Consider the following 18354-nt stretch of genomic DNA (forward strand, 5'->3'; position numbering starts at 1 on the left):
TTTTCTAGTTTAAAACTGTTACCCATTGTCCTATTGCTCCATGCCCTTGTAAAAGATGACCTGTGGAGGAAGAGCAGTACTGGCACTGCTGTGTCAGGCAGCCTGCCCCTGTCCTGTGCTCTACCCTGCCTTTCCAACACGAGAGCACACAAGAGTTATGTGGTCTGGGAGCATCTCTGCCCATTGGCCGCCCTTGGTGTGCATTGTGTGGGGTAACACTGATGGCATCATCTGCAGGCAGCTCCCTGGGCAGCAGTCCCCCTACAAAGCACATTCTTATGGAGATCCTTGGGAAAGTTTATAATCCATGGCTCAGTTCAAGAAAGACAGAGGACTACTGGAAAGAGTCCAGCAGAGAGATACAGAGATGATGAGGGGACAGGAGCATCTCTTGTATGAGGAAAGGCTGAGAGAAATGGAGCCTGGAGAAGACTGAGAGGGGCTCTCACCACTACTTATAAATATCTAAGGTGTGGGTGTCAAGAGGATGGTGCCAGACTCTTCTTAATGGCAGCAGTGGCACAAGGGACACAAACTGGAACACCACAAACTCCATCTCAACATGAGGAAAAACTTCTTCACTGTAAAGGTGCCCGAGTGCTGGGACAGGCTGCCCAGAGAGGTTGTGGAGTCTCCTTCTCTGGAGACATCCAAAACCCACCTAGATGCTGTCCTGTGCAACCTGCTCTGGGCGATCCTGCTTTATCAGGGGGTTGGACTGGATGATCTCCAGAGGTGCCTTCCATCCCCAACCATTCTGGGGTTCTGTGATTCTGTTTAGTCTTACTGCATTCCAAATGCAGTGAATAAGAAGGACCAAGTATTAACTTGTTCAAAACACCCGAATTAAATGCACCGTGATTTGCATGATTTGTTCCTGCTTAGGGGAATGGTGTGAGTGCCAGGATGAATCCAAGTGTCAAAGTAAGCAGAAACCAGCTCCCTGTGTGCAACCTACTGCCCTGAGAATGCGTTTTCTCTTGGCTGCTATCCCTTGCAACAGATATGTGACAGATTCAAGGGTAACCTCACCCTTGGTGGTTATTTATTGCATTCTGAACTTCTGATAGCAGGCAAGAAGAAACTGCTTTTTGAGGAAATCTGGGTGTCAAAGTTCCAAGTGTGGAAATTGTTAAGAGCCCTTGCAAGCAGAGATCTTGGGACATACTGGGTAAGCTGCTTTCTGCCATCTGCAATAAACTCTGGGGTGATACAGCTTACGCAGCACCCACCGCTGTCACACAGTCTTCATTCCTACACCTCCACCATTATCTTTGATTTCTGACTTCCAAAGGGATATAAATTTGATGGTAAATGCTACAAATCCTATCCTATGATAACTGGTAACTGATGATCTGCTGCACATTCATCCACTGCCTGCTGAAATCAAGGGATCTTTAAAGAAGCTTAAAAGAACTTTGGATTATGCCCAGAGGATATAATTTATACTTGAATATTTGAAAACCTCATGTGGTGAGGTCTCCTAGAAGACAACTAGCTTTAATATGAAATTATTTGCCTACAAAGAATACATAGTAGCAGTTTACTATGAATTCTATCCAATAGCTTTTGTAAACCACCACAGCTCTGTGGAAAATGAGTGTTGATGTACAGATTTACATACCTATGGATATGTACCCTTTATCTTTATTGAGTAATTTCTGTAGAAACATTTCTAGAATCTTAATATATGTGCTTTTATGTGACTTTTTTCAGTGTTTTGAGAGGTCCTACCCATTATTTGATCTAAGTTTGAACTGTAGTTGAGAGAGAATGCATGGGCTCCCAGCACTACCCCTTGCTAATGGATGAAGAAACAAAGCATTCAAAGAATACACAAGAGAGGCAGGGTATGAACGTTCATTAGACAGCAGTTCTGTGTGATGTTCTTTAACTTCCAGGTCCTAGAGAGTAAACAGATTGTTAGCAAGATGTTGATAGTGCTTTTCATCCATGTGCTGACCAGTCTTCTGCAAATTGTATTCATCATTTTTCACTGAAAACTGATGTCTTGTGAACTGTGGAAAAATGCCAGGCTGAGATTTATTCCCCTGCAGCTCTTTATCTTCTGGACATCATGGAAATGAGGACGATGGTTAAGACAATGACTCCAGCAATTCCACCAACTGTCATTCCCAGGATGTTCCCATGGACCTGCATTGACTGACACCTCTCACCTGTAAAGACAAAGGCTTGTCCTACTGGGCACCTGGGAAAACAAAATGCAGATTCACTTAGATGAGAAGTTTTGTCCCGCCCAATAGGCCCACCTTAAAGTCCTTACACTCACTATCCCAGATGAGCAGTCCCCATTAGAGGGGTTCATGTTACAAACTCCACATCTTGTTTGGAGGCTATTTACATACCCTGGAAGTACCATAGAATGGGGTGTCTTTGCCTCCCTTTATGGCTGCCCATAGAAACCAGTCACTGCAGTGAAGTGGTTTATTCCTACTGTTCCTTGAAGACCTAGTCGCTCAGACCTCTGAGGTCTGTAGCTCTGAATACTTATTAACTGCATCATTTGGTTCAGAAGAAAGTCAAGGGAAGAGGTCCATGGTACCTGCAATTGGCTTTGCCTTTCACATTCACACAGATCCCATCATTCTGGCAGGGGTTTGGGTTACATGGGTCTGGCAGATAAGGCAGGTGGTCTTCAACAGACTCCATATCCTGGGCTGCTCTCTTTTTCCTTTCAAGAATGAGGCCATCCACGAAGGTAGATTTTTGAGGTTCAATGGGGACTTCAGTGTTATTGAGGTAGCTTATATCTTTGAAAAAGCAAAGAGAAGAGAAAGACATGGGGTAACAGTGATGCTGTATGCACATTTCTTCATACTGGGGGCTCACAGGGTGTTTGTGCAGAATATGTTCCTTGTCCATTTACCCTTTACAGAGCTCTTGCCATACCACAACAAGCTGTGCATATTTAAAGCACAAGATAGAAAATACTACTGAAATTATGGTAACTAGTTAGGTCAATCATTGATATTCTGCACTTTGGAAAATTACATCAAAAATTAGACAGAACAGGGAAGGCCTTTTAGTATGTTCAACGCTTAGAAATGGACATAGATACTGGTTAGGGTGCTGAAAGGTGTCTGAAAAGTTAACTATCAGTAAATTATTGCCACTTAGATTCCTCTGAACTCTCAATCACTTTACCCAACATCACCCACCTGAAACTAAGACACAGAAATGTTTTCACAAGTTGATCCCCTATATCAGAGAAGATGACTCCGAGACGGGTGGCAACATTTACTGAATGTAAGAAAAGAGACAGAAAGGAAGAGTCTTTTGGTTTTGTAAGGAGAATCACAAAGTGGGTCTTTACCATGAAATTCTGCAAAAATTATCAGGTCATCATTCTTCAGGAAGCTCCTCCGTCTCAACTGGCTGTGGGATATGAAGTTAGTCCACCCCCAGGCTATACTTCTGTAGCAATTGCATGAGGCATCAAATTTTCCAACAACTGATGGTTTCTCCCATATTAAAGTTCCATTAGCATCTGCAATAAGAGTATGAACGACAAGTAAGAACCACAAAGTTCTTCAGCTGGAAGTATGATATGACTTTTCTGTACATTACAGTGCAAAATAGAGTTGAGAGCTGAAATGCCCAAAAAATCAGAGAGGACTGACAAATTATGAGTGCCAGCAGATCCTTAGATATGGTCTGCATGAGGACTCTTAGTCTATGTGAGGGTATTGAAATTCCACAGCTCTACTTTTATTGAGGACTAACCAAATACAAGTTACCTCCTTGTTGTTGCCAGCTAAGAGGTCCCTGCTACATAAGGACACTTCCTCATCAGCTTTAGTCGAGCAGCTTTTGTTCATTGCTATGGTTCTGTTAAACATATTTGTCCTTATGATTTAAAATCTCCTCCTGAAAAAGCATCTAATAAACTTCCACTGGAAGAAGTGAAGAGGGATGGAGATTCATCTCTAATATTTTATTCTGTACCAAATATTTTCCTGTTCTTATTTCTTTGAAATAATACATCCATGGAGAATCCTAGGTGAGGATGTAGAACTAGGATGTTACGTGCTGTATAAGCCAAGAATTAAAAGGTAGCTCCCATGTGAAAAAGCCCATAATAATATGCAGTCTATAACCAAGATGGGCTTCAAATCCTTCAGACTTATCTGACAGGTGTTTTTAGGTATTTTTTTCTTAAATGCAGCTACATTGTGAACCCTCTGCATTCAGACCATTTACATTCAAGTTAATGAAGCCTCCAAAATGCATTTTTAATTTAAATTATTGATTGAATACTGGAATACAGCACCCTGATGGCATTTCATCATCCTGTGGTGCTATGTCATATATCATGATGGGCAAACCATAGGTAGAACAAGAATCTCCAGCTCGTAGAAGAACTTCATATTTAGAGTCAGTCAGATATCCCCAGGGGTTGTTCATATAACACCAAACTTCTATGCATCACTTTGCACACCAGATGACCTTTCACTGACAGGAATTCTGACTCATACACAGGAAAGTGTCCCAAATTGGGAAATGGAGCCATAGTTGCCCAACTTAAAAGTCCTACACCCAATCCTCTGACTCAGAAACTTTGGCTTTCATTTTCATCATTCCTCCAGGAAGACACTGCTTACCTGAACTAATTTGGGTTTTGCTTGTGGTGAAGCTTTTGCTTGAGGACATCCTTTTCAAGATATCAGGGTCCTGGTCCAGCACTGTGAGTATAGCTTGGCGGTTCAGAGCTGGCCACTCCAGAACACCATCATTCTCTCCACTGCACAAGTGAAAGGCAATGCGAGAGTAGCCACTGATAGAAGAGTGGGGATACAAACTTATGCCAAAACCATAACCCTCAGGGCTGTAGAACCGGGGGCTTTGAAGAACCTCAGCTGAGGAGTTTTCGAGGATTTGGCTGAAATTCCGAATGACCCACACAGCTGTGGGACATGGGGTCTCTGTCAGTGTGATGTCATCGATAGCAATCCCACCAGATGAAGAGCTTGGGTCACCCTTCAGTCCCTGGAAGAGGTAACGGAACTTCTTCTGGGCGTTGAGGGTTACGTGGGCAATTTTCCAGTTAGAGTCACTATCGGCTTTGGTAAAAGGAAAGCAAAACATTGCCATCAGCATGATTATTATGAATATTCTGAATTACATTATGCATGACACTATGAAGCATCTTATTCCTAGCCATCAATTCCAGCTGCATTTTTTACACAACTGGACCTCTCACAGAGTTCTAAAGGCTGGAGATCTTAACTTGATAGAGGGATTATAATACACCCACTCTACCTTATTGTCTGAATGTTTTGGACAAGTTGCAATAGGAACTCTTCACACACGAGTGAATAGTAGTCTCTAGTAGAAAGGGCAACAGGCTAAAGGCCAAGACATAGCAAGAGGATGAGAGTCTCTGACCCAACATCTTAGAATTAACCATTGCTGCCACTTTTCTAGGGACTTGTCCATCCCTACAAAATGCTGCAGCTTCATATAGGTGGCATCATCAGTCCTGGGTTTTGATAAGATAAATTCATAATGCCACAGTGGCTGGATTGGTCCTATTTAGTAAAATCCAAAAAACCTAAATTGGCACTAAGTTCACATTTCCAAAAGAGATATCATTTTTTTATTTCCAACCATATAAATATCAGGCTGAGATTCTTACAGCACAGGTGCTTACATCTGAACAGTCAGTGGAGATCTAGTCAATAGATCTCCAGCAGTTGGCAGTCCCTCTCAATCGCTGAGTATAACAGAGTATTAGGAACATTGTGACTTCTTCTGTGGAGCACCTAAATTTCATTATCACAACCCAACCCACAGTTTCCCTTCTAAGTGCACTCATGTAATACCAAAATTCTTAGCCAGGTTGCAGGATGTTCTGATAGCTTTGGGAAAATCTTTTGATTTCTGAGCCAATCCACTACATTCCTGGACTCAGTAAAACAACTTTTCCTCCCCAATATTCTATATATTCCTGATATTTCCAGAATTACCTTGAAAGGTTTGAATTTTCCTCATCTTGCGAACATTTCCAGTGCCATCATCCTCTTTAAGCCAAATGATCAGTTTGTCAGAAGGGCTTCCTGTGGTCTTATAGAAGAACTGGAGGCACTGCTGAGTTCTCTTTGGATAAAGGATTCGAGACTCTAGGACTGCCACCTCATCTGCATTGCCAGAGCTGGTGCTGAAGTACATGAAGTAGCCAGCATCTGTGAAGAAAGTGTAGAGTGTCACTGCCTCTTCCCAGATTTCCTACTAGCTGCGTGGGTTAAATTCATCATTTCAACCCCACTCTTTTAGTAGGCATAAGTGTAGTTCTTAACATGATGGTAGAGGAAATGGCATATGTTAACTATCCAAGATATACAAGGATAAGGATGGGAGTAGTAGTTTAACACATATGTGGAACTCATTACTGACAGCTTGTGTCAATTTTGCATTAGCTTTGGATGCCTCAGTGATATCAGAGATAGGAGACAGAGTATTCAGTGCTGTAGGACCTAGAAAATAAAAACATTTTCTACCTGGTTTATACTGAAGATAATCTAAAGATGTGATCTTAGAGGTCATGTGCTATATTACCTGGTAAAGAGTAAGATAATTTCTTATTGATGATGAAGATAATAAAAAGAGTTGGACACAGAATAGCACTCTCCTGACCTTGAACATGAAGAATCTCTTTTTTACAGCTTGTCCAAAGACTTTTCAAAACTTGGCTTCTCTGTTTGGAAAAATTAGTTAGTAATTCCTGTCCCTGTAGATTAATTTTCCACTAACATCTTCTGAAGTGTTTTTTGCTTTAGATTTGAAATATCTCCTTTTACCCTTGTGCTTACAAGGGATTCACCATTTGCACACCTTTCTTATCTTGGCATCACACAGAATCACATTTTATCTGTACTGCATCGTTCTTTAGTTATTCATTATAGCCTATGATTAAATTAACAAGTGAAATTCTTTTGGCTGTTGTGTGAAACCTTCCTCTGCTGAGGGCTGCTTCCTCGGACTCTTGTCCAAGCTAACATCTGAGGCATCATCAGTTAAACCTGTATCTGCCTAAATGCAGTACAGCCTCCTGCACAGTTGGTGGAGCTGTTCGAGCTGTTTGTTACGTTCACCTCACCATAAATTAAATTTATGTTAAATATAAATATGTTTAGTATAAATAGGATCTCTGTTGCTCCAAGAGGGAAAGAGGGTTGTGAGCCTCATTCAGGTCCCTGCCTTTCTTGTTGAGCTTATTGTGTTATCTAAGCCCCAGATGATTTAGGCTCTCCCTTCTTTTTGATAATGAAGTCAAATAACAGCAACATTAGGCATCTGTGGCAGTTAGGCTATGGCCTTAGCATGGGAATCACAGGCTCACAGAATCGTAGGGGTTGGAAGGGAATTCCAGAGATCATCGGGTCCAACCCCCCTGCCAAAGCAGCTCCCTAGGACAGGTCGCACAGGTCAGCATCCAGACGGGTCTGGAATATCTCCAGAGAAGGAGACTCCACAACCCCCCCGGGCAGCCTGTCCCAGTGCTCTGTCACCTTCATTGTGAAAAGGTTCTGCATGTTGGTACAGAACTTCCCGTGCTCCAACTTGAGGCCATCACCCATTGTCCTGTCCCCACACACCACTGAGAAGAGGCTGGCCATTTCTCTCTGTGTCCCACAACTCAGATATTTATAAACATTGATCAGATCTCCTCTCAGTCTTCTTTTCTCCAAGCTAAACAGCCCCAGTTCACTCAGCCTTTCCTCATAAGGAAGATGCTCCAGGCCCTTAATCATTTTTGTGTCCCTTTGCTGGACTCCCTCCAGGAGATCTCTGTCCTTTCTGTACTGGGAAGCCCTGAACTGGATAGAGAGATCAAACCCGGAGCCAGGCTGCTATCTTCCCTCATTCAATTTACCCAGTAATTCAACCAAACCCAAAGAAATAAAACTGTTTGGGCACTATACAATCCATCTGTGTTAGACACCTAAACTTAGCCCCAACTTCAGATGGCTGCAGAAGCAATTCTCCTAAAATGTCTAAATTTCTGATGGAATCAATGCACCTTTGAAGGTCTCCAAAAGGAGAAGCACTGCTACTCATGCAATTTAAACACTCTGCAAATCCTCAGAGGCACCTACCCCTCTCCAGAGGGGTATTTTTCAGAGAATGTCAATCCAGATTCTGCATCACGTCAGCAGAAGCTAAAGCAGAAGTGCAAGTTAAGTGCTTACTTCAGACAGGTTGGATTTTTACACAATAATCACAAACAACTCACCTGAATTCTCTTTCAGTTACAATTATACTATATGGAGAAAAAATAGGAGGGAAATAATAAAAATAGTCAGGTGAGTGTTAGGGGCACAAACTTACTGAAGCTGTCAGACAGTTTTAGTGAGTTATATTGCATTCTCACACCTGACCAACAAATACCAGCATTATAAGTGGTTGAGGATCTGTTCTTTCCTGTGCGTGGGTCATATAAGGGGAAAGGTCTACTCCTGAGTGCAGCAAGTCAGATTTCTCCTTTATCAAAGAGTAACAAAGCACAACTGAATATGCTGCAGGCCAGGATTCCTTCACTCCGTACTCGGGAAAAAATTTATAATCAAAGTAAATTTCAAAGTCTGTAGTAGCTTTCTCTGTCTAAATAATGACAAATCAGGCTCTTCCTTTTCAGAACTGCCTGCTGGGATTTAATCTTTATTCTTACTTGCAAGCTAGCACACTGCAAAAGAGAGTGGGGCTGACTCCATGCTTTCTGAGATTTTCTTCTTTTGAAAAAGGCAAAATTACCATGTGAAAACCAAAATTATCCTTAAATTCCTATAGTAAAATATTTTGCAACTTCCTTTATGAGGAAAGGCTGAGTAAGTTGGGACTTATGAGGAAAGGCTGAGTAAGTTGTGACTGTTCAGCCTTGAGAAGAGAAGACTAAGGGGGGACCTAATTAAAGTTTATAATTATCTGAAGCAGGGGATGCAGGGGGAATCAGCCAGCCCCTTTTCAGTGGTCTGTGGGGATAGGACAAGGGGCAATGGCTGCAAGTTGGAGCACAGGAAGTTCTGCACCAACATGTGGAAAAACTTTTTCACAGTGAGGGTGACAGAGCCCTGGGACAGGCTGCCCAGGGAGGTGGTGGAGTCTCCTTCACTGGAGATATTCAAGACCCACCTGGACACCTATCTGAGTGATCTGTCCTAGGGAGCTGCTTTGGCAGGGGGGTTGGACCCGATGATCTCTCGAGGTCCCTTCCAACCCCTACAATTCTATGATTCTAACTCCAGAACCAGCACTCCTCAAGCTTAATATTTGCCTTGTGAATACAATATTTATCAGTGGCTAAAAGTGCTATGCCATTCTTATCATGGGGTAACATAACTCTTGATCAGACTTTGGAAGCTGCAGTAAATCCTTTCCCAGGTTGTATTTAAAAGGCCTCTAGTTAAGATTGTTCTTTGACCCCTTTTATCTTGCTCATGGGAAGAACAAGTCACTGTGTTGAAAAAGCTTAATGAGAGCAGGAGTGCAACTGTAAGCTCACACTCACAGGGATGAGACACGTGACAAGAAAAAGGACTTTTTGCTTAACTAGAAACATTGCAACTCGGATGTTTGCTGGGCAGTGTCTTAAGCATGGTCATACAATCCTGTTTTCAGAGCAGCCAGTGCTGGGTTTTCTCAAAGGCTGACTTCAATGACAAGTTCATAGACATTCTTAAAGACTTAAAGCCCACAGACCACTACAGACATGCACAAGGGACCTCTACTCCAGCTAACCCCTTTTGCATAGGACAGTGTTCTGTTACTTCACTTTACCTCTACAGCGCCCAGAAAGTGTGTGGTCTTCCTGCCCTGTAGCACTGCTCTGTTGATGGATCCAGTCTAGATCATCTCTGCTGCCCTGAATCATGCCACAGATATTTTCAGACTCAAAAGAACACTGGTCCAAAAAAGTGTGAGTTGAAGCTGAAAAAAAATACACACATGGTTACCTACAAAGTATTATCTCATTAAAATTTCTTCTCTGATTTTGGGGGCTAGTGTTATCACTGTTGTAGATATAATGTAGATAAAACTTAATTCACAGCAGATAGCACCCCAAAGACTCAAAAGAGGAAAAGTTTGATTCATGAAGGGATTCCCTACATAAAGATACCAACATCTGACCACTTAGCAGAAGGTTAACAACCTTGCATGCCACAGCTAAAGCCCATTGACTGGTGGTAGCTGCCTTTGTGCCTGCTTCTAAACCTTGTAGACAAAAGTCACTTTGTGAATAGTGGTGGTGTTGCATTTAACCATTCCTCTTCTGGAGATTACTGGTCTCTGTGGCTCACTTGTCTGCTTTAGGAGCATGAGTACTGTTTAATCCATTTCAAGCAAAGTCCACCCAGTTATCTTAGTTCAGCTGTTTGACTGCCAGTTGATGCTTCTGTTGACAGATCCACAGGGGACAATAAATTCTCACAAACAATCACACATGAAGATAACATCTTCCACCAGTTTAGACAGTGCAACCAACTAGATGGTGTTGGACTCTAGACTTGCCAACCTCAGATGCAAAATAACTGAGACCAAATTACAGGAGAAGAGAACAAAGTACAGTTGCATTCACCTCACAAAAACAACAATGAAGATGCCCACACACCAGCAGAACACGACCCCATGTCTGAACCCCTAGGAGCAACATGGAATAAGAGATGTGATTGGAATGACTTTCATTAACTAATTGAACTTTTCCAAAAGTAATGACAGTAGCAGAGCCAAGGAGAGGGATGAGAAGGGAATAAACAGTTTGGGCCTCTGCAGTCTCCCCTACTGCCTCAAGAGCCCCTCAGAAAAGCTTTGTTATTTTAGAGACACAAGGGCCATAAGCCATCCACACTCAAGACCAAACAAAGGAACACTTTGCCATGCTTAAATTAGGACTTACTGCAGTTATACATGCGATTCAGTCTTTCCAGATCAATAGCACTGAAGTCTAGACGTTGTCCAATTATGTCATCAAACTCTGGTATCTTCGCTGTGATTGTGGGGATGCTATCATTTTGGTTAAATGAAAATGGTGCATAGTGCATCAGTGACTCGTAGTCGTAGGGGGTGTTCAAGTCAGTGATGTAGCTGTCATCATACTTCAGAAAATTATGCTCTTTGCCTGGTAAAAGAAGAAAAAAAAGTGCTTCATTTTTAGAGAACTTGGAAAGGAAATGGCTTTGCCATTGCTCCTTGGATGCAGTTTTCTGAGGTAAAATTGATATACCCAAAAGCAAAACCTTTAGGATAAAATGTTCAAATTTAGCAACATTTGTTTATGAAGTAATTTGGACAATAAAGCAGTGCCTTTAGATTGCAGTTCTGTGTCCTCACATGTGACTTCAGTAAGTTCAAGATCCAATATCAACGAGCTGTAAAGAACTGGATATATAAGAGGTCATATTAGAAGGTCTAATATTAAACATCCTGAAGGATTAATCTTAGGGATTAATGTGCTCCATTCCAGAGCCTGTGAATATTAATGCAAATGTTTCCCAGGTTATTAGACCATTTATAGACAAGAGGAAGGCCTGGAACCCTCCACTCATTAAGGAGACAGGTATGACAGTCTTGCAGTGCCTTCAAGGTTTGTCCTTCTTTAAAGGAGAGAATGCATTAGGAATATGGGTGGAAAAAAGGAGATGTTTTTACCCTAGATTGACAATATTGTTATATTTTTGTTGAAATTCCTTTTGGAAACATGTTTCTTATGGTTCCTTAGAGGAAGTTTTCCATGATGAAGGTTTCTGCTAGGGCAGAGAGAGGGAGCCATTTCACATGCTTTGGTGTAGAAGCAAAGAGAGATTGCCAGCATTTCCAGCCACTAATATTTTAAGAACACTTGACATTCTCTCAAAGAGGAAACAGCACATGACTGTGCTTGGTGGATAATTGCAGCTGCTCTGTTTAAAGGCTGCCCTTCCCTTCTGCAAGGCCGTTCTGGGCACAAAGGTCTTCAGTCAAAAGCCTGAGATTGTTTTCTTACAGATACTTGAATTGCACCTTTTATCACAAAGGGTGAGAATCTTTCTAATTAAGAGCTATCACTTTTTATAGCTGGGGACAACATCTTGGCAGGACACAGGCATGTATAATGATGCTGTTTTTTAAGGTCATTGCCAGGCAAATGATCTTAAAAACTTTTATGTGTTTTTAAGAGAAGCAAGCCATACAGCAAGGAGGCTATTTCATTTATCTCATGTGTTTTCTCTGAAGTCTAATAGGCTTATTAGCTCCTCTGTCAACAGCAACATGAATAGGGGGGTCTCTTCTCCCACCAGCCATCTATCTGCATTGCAGTCTATGAAAACACATTATGGCAAAACCCACTGCCATGCTATTAAATTCAGGACTGCAGATCGCTAATGCAGGAGCAGATGTCTGCACACACACAGGCACACACAGAAAGCACAATCACATCAGCCTCACTTCCCTTTAAAGGAGCAGACATCTTTCAAATGACCTCAGTAGAAGTTTTCTACTTGATGAATTTGCCTAACTAGAAAATTACATTATATAGAAAGCTACAGAATGTAGGAGTAGACTAATGTTATCAGACCAGTCCCAGGACTCCATTCACAATCCTGTCACGCTCCACTCTATCATCTGTATAATTTTTGTGGTATTCCAGGTTTGTGCCTACTGAACACATCACAGACAAGTTGAGAGGACTCAGTGATATCTCTTTTTTTTGAGAGGGACAAAAATAATACCCCACAGAGAATTCTCACTGCTTTTGACAACCTTTTCAATACCTGTGTACAGCATGGAGCTCACAACAGTGCATTTTAAGTACATTGTAGGTCTTCTTACTTTGGATGTTGTCAGTTGCAGTGCACAGCAAAAAGGGGCCCAAAAGTCAGTCTAGGTATTATTAACATCATCATCTTAATTACCATGATTCCAGATAAGACCAGGTTAATAATAAAGGGAATCAGTTTTAGTGCTAATCCTGACAGTAAAATTAATAGCCTGCAAAACCAGTATCTACATCACATCTGCTGCTCAGCTGCCCCAAAAGACACTGCAATTACAGGATAGAGGCAAGTAGTAATGCTTATGGTTGTTCAACTTAGAGCAATTCAAGATATCAGATGCTGCTCTTAGAGATCAGCAGAAAATGCTTGTACCAGCAGTTCTTATCTATTCAAAAGAGAATGCAGTGTTCCCTGAATTTTATTCCTTTCTGATGACTATTTTGCAGCTATTTTTCACATATTTGAAAACATGATGAGTGCATAACCCTGGAGACTGAAGTGATCACTTTGTCCCCACAGAGCATGGTCAACAGCAGGGCAACTTTGCTGCATTGGCACCCATCGCTGGCATCACAAAGCACCTCCACTGGGAACAAGAGTTTAGTCTTTGCTAGCATGCTTTTCAGAACTTGTTACAGACTTGTTTTGAAATATATGATCCTTATGTAATATGGAACCAGACTTGACAGGAGACAGCAGGAGAAACTGCCTAGGAACCAGGTGGAGCGTGGAGAGTTTGCTGAAACTCATAAACCCGCTGGATCTGGTGAAACTAAACATCAAGGCAAGAACCTGCAGAGACATGCTAGGCAGGAGAGAGCAGGGTAGAGCCCATGTTCTCTGTTGTGTCTGATGTAATCACTTTGAGGCTTCTTTATGTACAAGTAAATCTTTCCAGTTTCAGGAAACAGTATTTTAGAGAGGGGAAGGGATTTATTCAAGATCAGATAGCAGACCAGGCCTGGGGGCAAGGGGAAATAAAGTCTGACTTTCAAGCAGGGTATCTCAAAGACCAGAAGATTTGTATCAAAATCCCACTACATCTACAGACCGAAGTACAATTGTCTCAGATGTGGCCCAGTGTTTCTAAAATACTGTCTTTAAAAGGTCTTAAATCTCAGAGACAAAATAGGATACTGGTAAGGTTGAACTTTACAAAATCTGACTTGAAGGTCCTAACTCACCTGGAATAATTTCATCCCACCAGATGTTCACATAGTCATCCCGGTCCATCCTCGACTGCTCATGGTAGAATCCCAAAGCATGCAGGATCTCATGTTCCACAATTGCTCTGTAGTCACACCTTTCCCCAATAGAGAGGTCCTGTCCAGTCTGCAGGTCCCCCACCATGGACCAACACCTAAAAAAGAGAGACACCTTAGTGTCTAAGTACAGTTTTCTTCTCTGTATTTCATTTCTCAGTCTGTTCACAGGATTTAAGGTAATGTCAAAACAGGTATAAATACAAAAGGAATAACATAGATCATTATTTAGGTGCTGACCAAGTGTCTTGATATGCTGTAGATTTGCTGCTCTGAAAGCAGACTGAACCTCGAAAACATACTCACTATTGCTTGCATGAGTTCAGCTCTTGATATATCCCCTGCATTAGACAAGCTCACCTCTGATTTTTGAGATCCACAGAAATTTAGTCCTATATCAGCTTCCATTTTGCAAAGAAATGGGTCAAGAATCCTAACATACATAGAAAGAGTAAACCTTTCAAGACAGACCAAGCTTTTTTGCAGTCACTTGGACCAGAGAAAGGATCCAAGAGGATTTAGAATAGCAGCATTTAGTTCATTTTAACAGTAATTATGAAGTCCATAAGATGATTGAGGGTTGGAGCACCTCTTCTGTGAAGACAGGCTGAGAAAGTTGGTCTTGTTCAGCCTGGAGAAGAGAAGGCTCCAGAGAGAACTTACAGCACCTTTCAGGATCTAAAGGGACTACAGGAAATCTGGAGAGGGACTGGTTACAAGGGCTGGGAGTGAGAGGACAAGGGGAATGGGTTTAAACTAAAAGATAGTAGATTTAGATGAGATGTTTAGGAAGAAATTCTTCATTTTCTGGGTGATAAGGCCCTGGCACAGGGTGCCCAGATAAGCTGTGGCTGTCCCTGGATCCCTGGCAGGGTTCAAGGCCAGGTTGAACGGGGCTTTGGGCACCCTGGGCTAATGGAAGGTTGTCCCTGCCCAAAGAAGGCGGTTGGAACTAGATGGGCTTTGAGGTGCCTTCCAACCCAAAGTAGCCTGTGGTTCTGTGTCTTGGCCAGCCAAGTCAGAACATGTGAGTGAGTGCATTCAAGAAGTGCCTGGATGATGCGCTCAGTCCCATGCTCTGACTTGGCTGGCCCTGTGTAGAGTCAGAAGTTGGACTTGATGCTACTTATGGGTCCTTTCCAGCTCAGGAGATTCTAGGATTCTATGATTAATATCAAATAAGGCTATTACTAATAATCCCATTCTGTACACACAGCGTTTAACATCATGAAATATGTTCTTAATACAGCTCAAGACTACACAGACTTTCACATCTACATCTCTGTTACCACACATGCATGATGGTTCCTCTCAGAAGGAATATATTACCGCTTTCTCCCACTCTGGCTGAATATTTTCTTGTGGGAACCAGCTTGTTCCCCCACATGCCAGGGGTTTTTTTGAGGTCCCTTCCAACCCAACCCAGACTGTAATTCAGTGACTCTAAACTTTTAGGTTGCTGAAGCCAGATGGAATAATTCCCAGCTGATTTTACACAGCCAAACAAACCAGAAATTGATAGAACCCTTACCCATTTTCCTTCCTAAAGAATATGTAAGTCCTCTCTCCTTCATATGGCTTGAAATCGATGCAAGACTTAAGACGGAACATTTCAAATGCCTGGAGAATAACTCCTTTGGCATTCAGATCTGTAAAACACACATCAGGAAAGCACGTTTACCACACTGCAGATGATTCATCCTGGAGAAGTAAGGTAGCACACAGATATATGCATGGGACCAAAAAAAAAAATAAAGTAGTGCAATGAAAAACTGATAGCTGTAGAGGAAAAAGATGGGTATGATATAAAGAAACAATTTAATTATTAGTGAAATTTAATGTGAGAGAACCAGTTCTGGAAAAGGCCAATTTTTTATCACAGTGATTCAAATGCAGATAAGGATTGGAGCTAAAATCCGAATAAAGTGACTGCATTACCTAGGTCATCACCCAGAATATAGGGAATGGGGAACTTCCATCTGTAGGTCTCATTTCTCAGGGCATTTCGCTGATTTTGCTGAAAAGGGAATTAGCAGCTGGTAATGCATCTGTTATCACAGAATCACAGAATCACTAAGTTGGAAAAGACCTTTAAGATCATCGAGTCCAACCATTCCTGTCCTATGCTAAACCATATCCCTAAGTACCTGATCTACCTGTCTTTTAAATACATCCAGGGTCGGTGACTCAACTCCCTCCCTGGGCAGCCTGTTCCACAGCCCCCCAACTCTTTCAGTGAAGATTTTTTTCCTAACATCTGATCTGAACCTGCCCTGGCACAGCTTAGTGCCATTTCCCCTTGTCCTATCTCCTGTCACCTGGCTGAAGAGGCCATTGCCCACCTCTCTATACCTTCCTGTCAGGTCAGTGTAGGCAGTGATAAGGTCTCCCCTCAGCCTCCTCTTCTCCAGACTAAACATCCCCAGCTCCCTCAGCTGCTCCTCAGATGATTTGCCCTCCAGCCCCTTCACCAGCCTGGTTACCCTTCTTTGAACACTCTCAAGGACATCAATGTCCTTCTTGTTGTGGGTAGATGGGCTGATTTGTACCAAAATTACAAGTGATAGAGACAAAGTTTTGAATTACTTACAGGAAGCAAGATATCACCTTGAAAGAGATCCAGCCCAGCAGCTGAAAAGCAATTTTATGAAAGATAATGTAAATGAAATATCAAATATCAAGTGTATTTCACCTCATAAACCATATTGAGCCTGCTTATAGAAGGTTAATATCTTTGGGCCCTTACAGAAAAATAAAGACAGACCAGTCACTTTACACTGAAATATAGGGATAGACCTAAAAATAACAGCAGCTTCTACTCAGTATTTGCTACTCAGCAATGTCTGCATTTTGGTGGCGGAAGTCTGGTGACCACCATCATGTGTGTCTAGTTTGATAACCTCTTGCTTGCTGCCAGGCAGTGGCAACAGTCAGACAATTTGACAACGCTCTAGAGAACACAGTAATACTGGGTAAAGCTTCAGGGAGAAGATGGCACAGTGCACCATCCAAGAGAATGTGGGAATTTGCATTGCAAGAAATAAAATAACAGAAAGAAGGGAGGAAAGCAGCACAGTGTGCTGTGTCTTTTCCCTTTGAATTCCTAACCACTTAAATAAAAGCTCAATAAACATCTATTTTCCACTTCGTAAAAGTTTATAAAAATACTATAGAGATGTGGAGAAATTACTGGTAGGGCTCAGAGCCTTTCCAATTTATAGAGTGTGTTACTGCCTTAACACCCTGGGTCTCTCCAAACTTCAGAAGTGAAAGATGTCTGTATGTCTTGTTTACACTGAGTTAGAGTCCTAGGACAGATTTATGTGTACAGCCAGAGGAAAGTACTGCAGAACTTACTTCATTATATTTCTCTTGTTACCATGAACTTCCTGACCATTGATCACCCGTGTCTTTTTAACAGCTTACTGAAATACAGCATTTTGCTCACAATTTTTCAGGGCATAAAAGAATTTAGACATGAACTCACCTAAGTTTATGTCTGGAATGTCTTTGATTATCTCACCGACATCACCATCTGCTGCTGCAAGACAGGCAAAACATTATGAGTTCACATGTGGTGGCACACAGCAAGAAAAAGAAAATGCTTTGGAACTCAAAAGAGTTCACAGAGCACTTACCAGCTTTACTGGAGAGGTGTTCAACCTGAAAGAGAATAAAATGCAATCAGTATAAGGTAGGAGATGCCCCTGGTTGGAGAGGACCCTGTAGAAATCAGGTTTCTACTTACAGAGACTGGAGTACCATAGACATAACACAACAGAAGTGCTAGGCAGAGAGGGAAGATGCTGGAGCCCATTTTTGACATGGAAGAAACAGCTGGTGTCTCTTATCTCTTGCAATATATACAGCACGCTGCTGAGCTTTCCACAGAACCTCAGCCAACCAGCTTTGGAGTTTCCACCCTCGTAACATTATTATAACTACAAGATTTACCTCCTTGATGGCACAGGATGGCATTGTAGTTATCAATTACCTAAGTCCACCCTGGAGGAATGTTACAAAGGAATGTGATAACTTCGTGCCTTCAGTGCTGCTGGTGAAAGGCTCACCCAGGTTTCATGTAAGAAGGTATCAATCTGTCCCAAAGTTGCTGACTCCTTCCATTGTGCTTGTTATCTGTCAGCATTACAGCCCAACTTCACTGGAGGAAAGCCATGTTCTTCAGCAGAATTATTCTGGGTTTATAACACTCCAGTGACAGTAAAATTTAGCCTGGTGCTGCTACCAATTAATAATTAACATCACACTGAAAAGATTAAAGATAAAAGAGATATGATTATCAGTGCCTTCACACTGTTTTC

The 18354-nt window shown here is 41.9% G+C and overlaps 1 protein-coding gene across 1 annotated transcript; it reads right to left on the bottom strand.

Annotated features, from left to right (window-relative positions):
* Positions 1–1941: 1941 nt before the first annotated feature.
* On the bottom strand, positions 1942–17849 carry MEP1A (meprin A subunit alpha; the record flags this gene model as incomplete). Its single annotated transcript, XM_084261180.1, has 14 exons — positions 1942–2209; positions 2564–2771; positions 3335–3508; positions 4623–5081; positions 5988–6203; positions 9796–9945; positions 10913–11134; positions 13955–14130; positions 15564–15681; positions 15971–16049; positions 16623–16663; positions 17520–17573; positions 17671–17695; positions 17781–17849. The coding sequence occupies 14 exons, from the start codon at positions 17847–17849 to the stop codon at positions 2062–2064; spliced, it is 2139 nt and encodes a 712-aa protein (XP_084117306.1). The 3' UTR covers positions 1942–2061.
* Between the last annotated feature and the right edge of the window lie 505 nt (positions 17850–18354).

Source organism: Gallinula chloropus, assembly GCF_964237585.1.
Source record: "Gallinula chloropus genome assembly, chromosome: 3".
Classification (NCBI taxonomy): Eukaryota; Metazoa; Chordata; class Aves; order Gruiformes; family Rallidae; genus Gallinula; species Gallinula chloropus.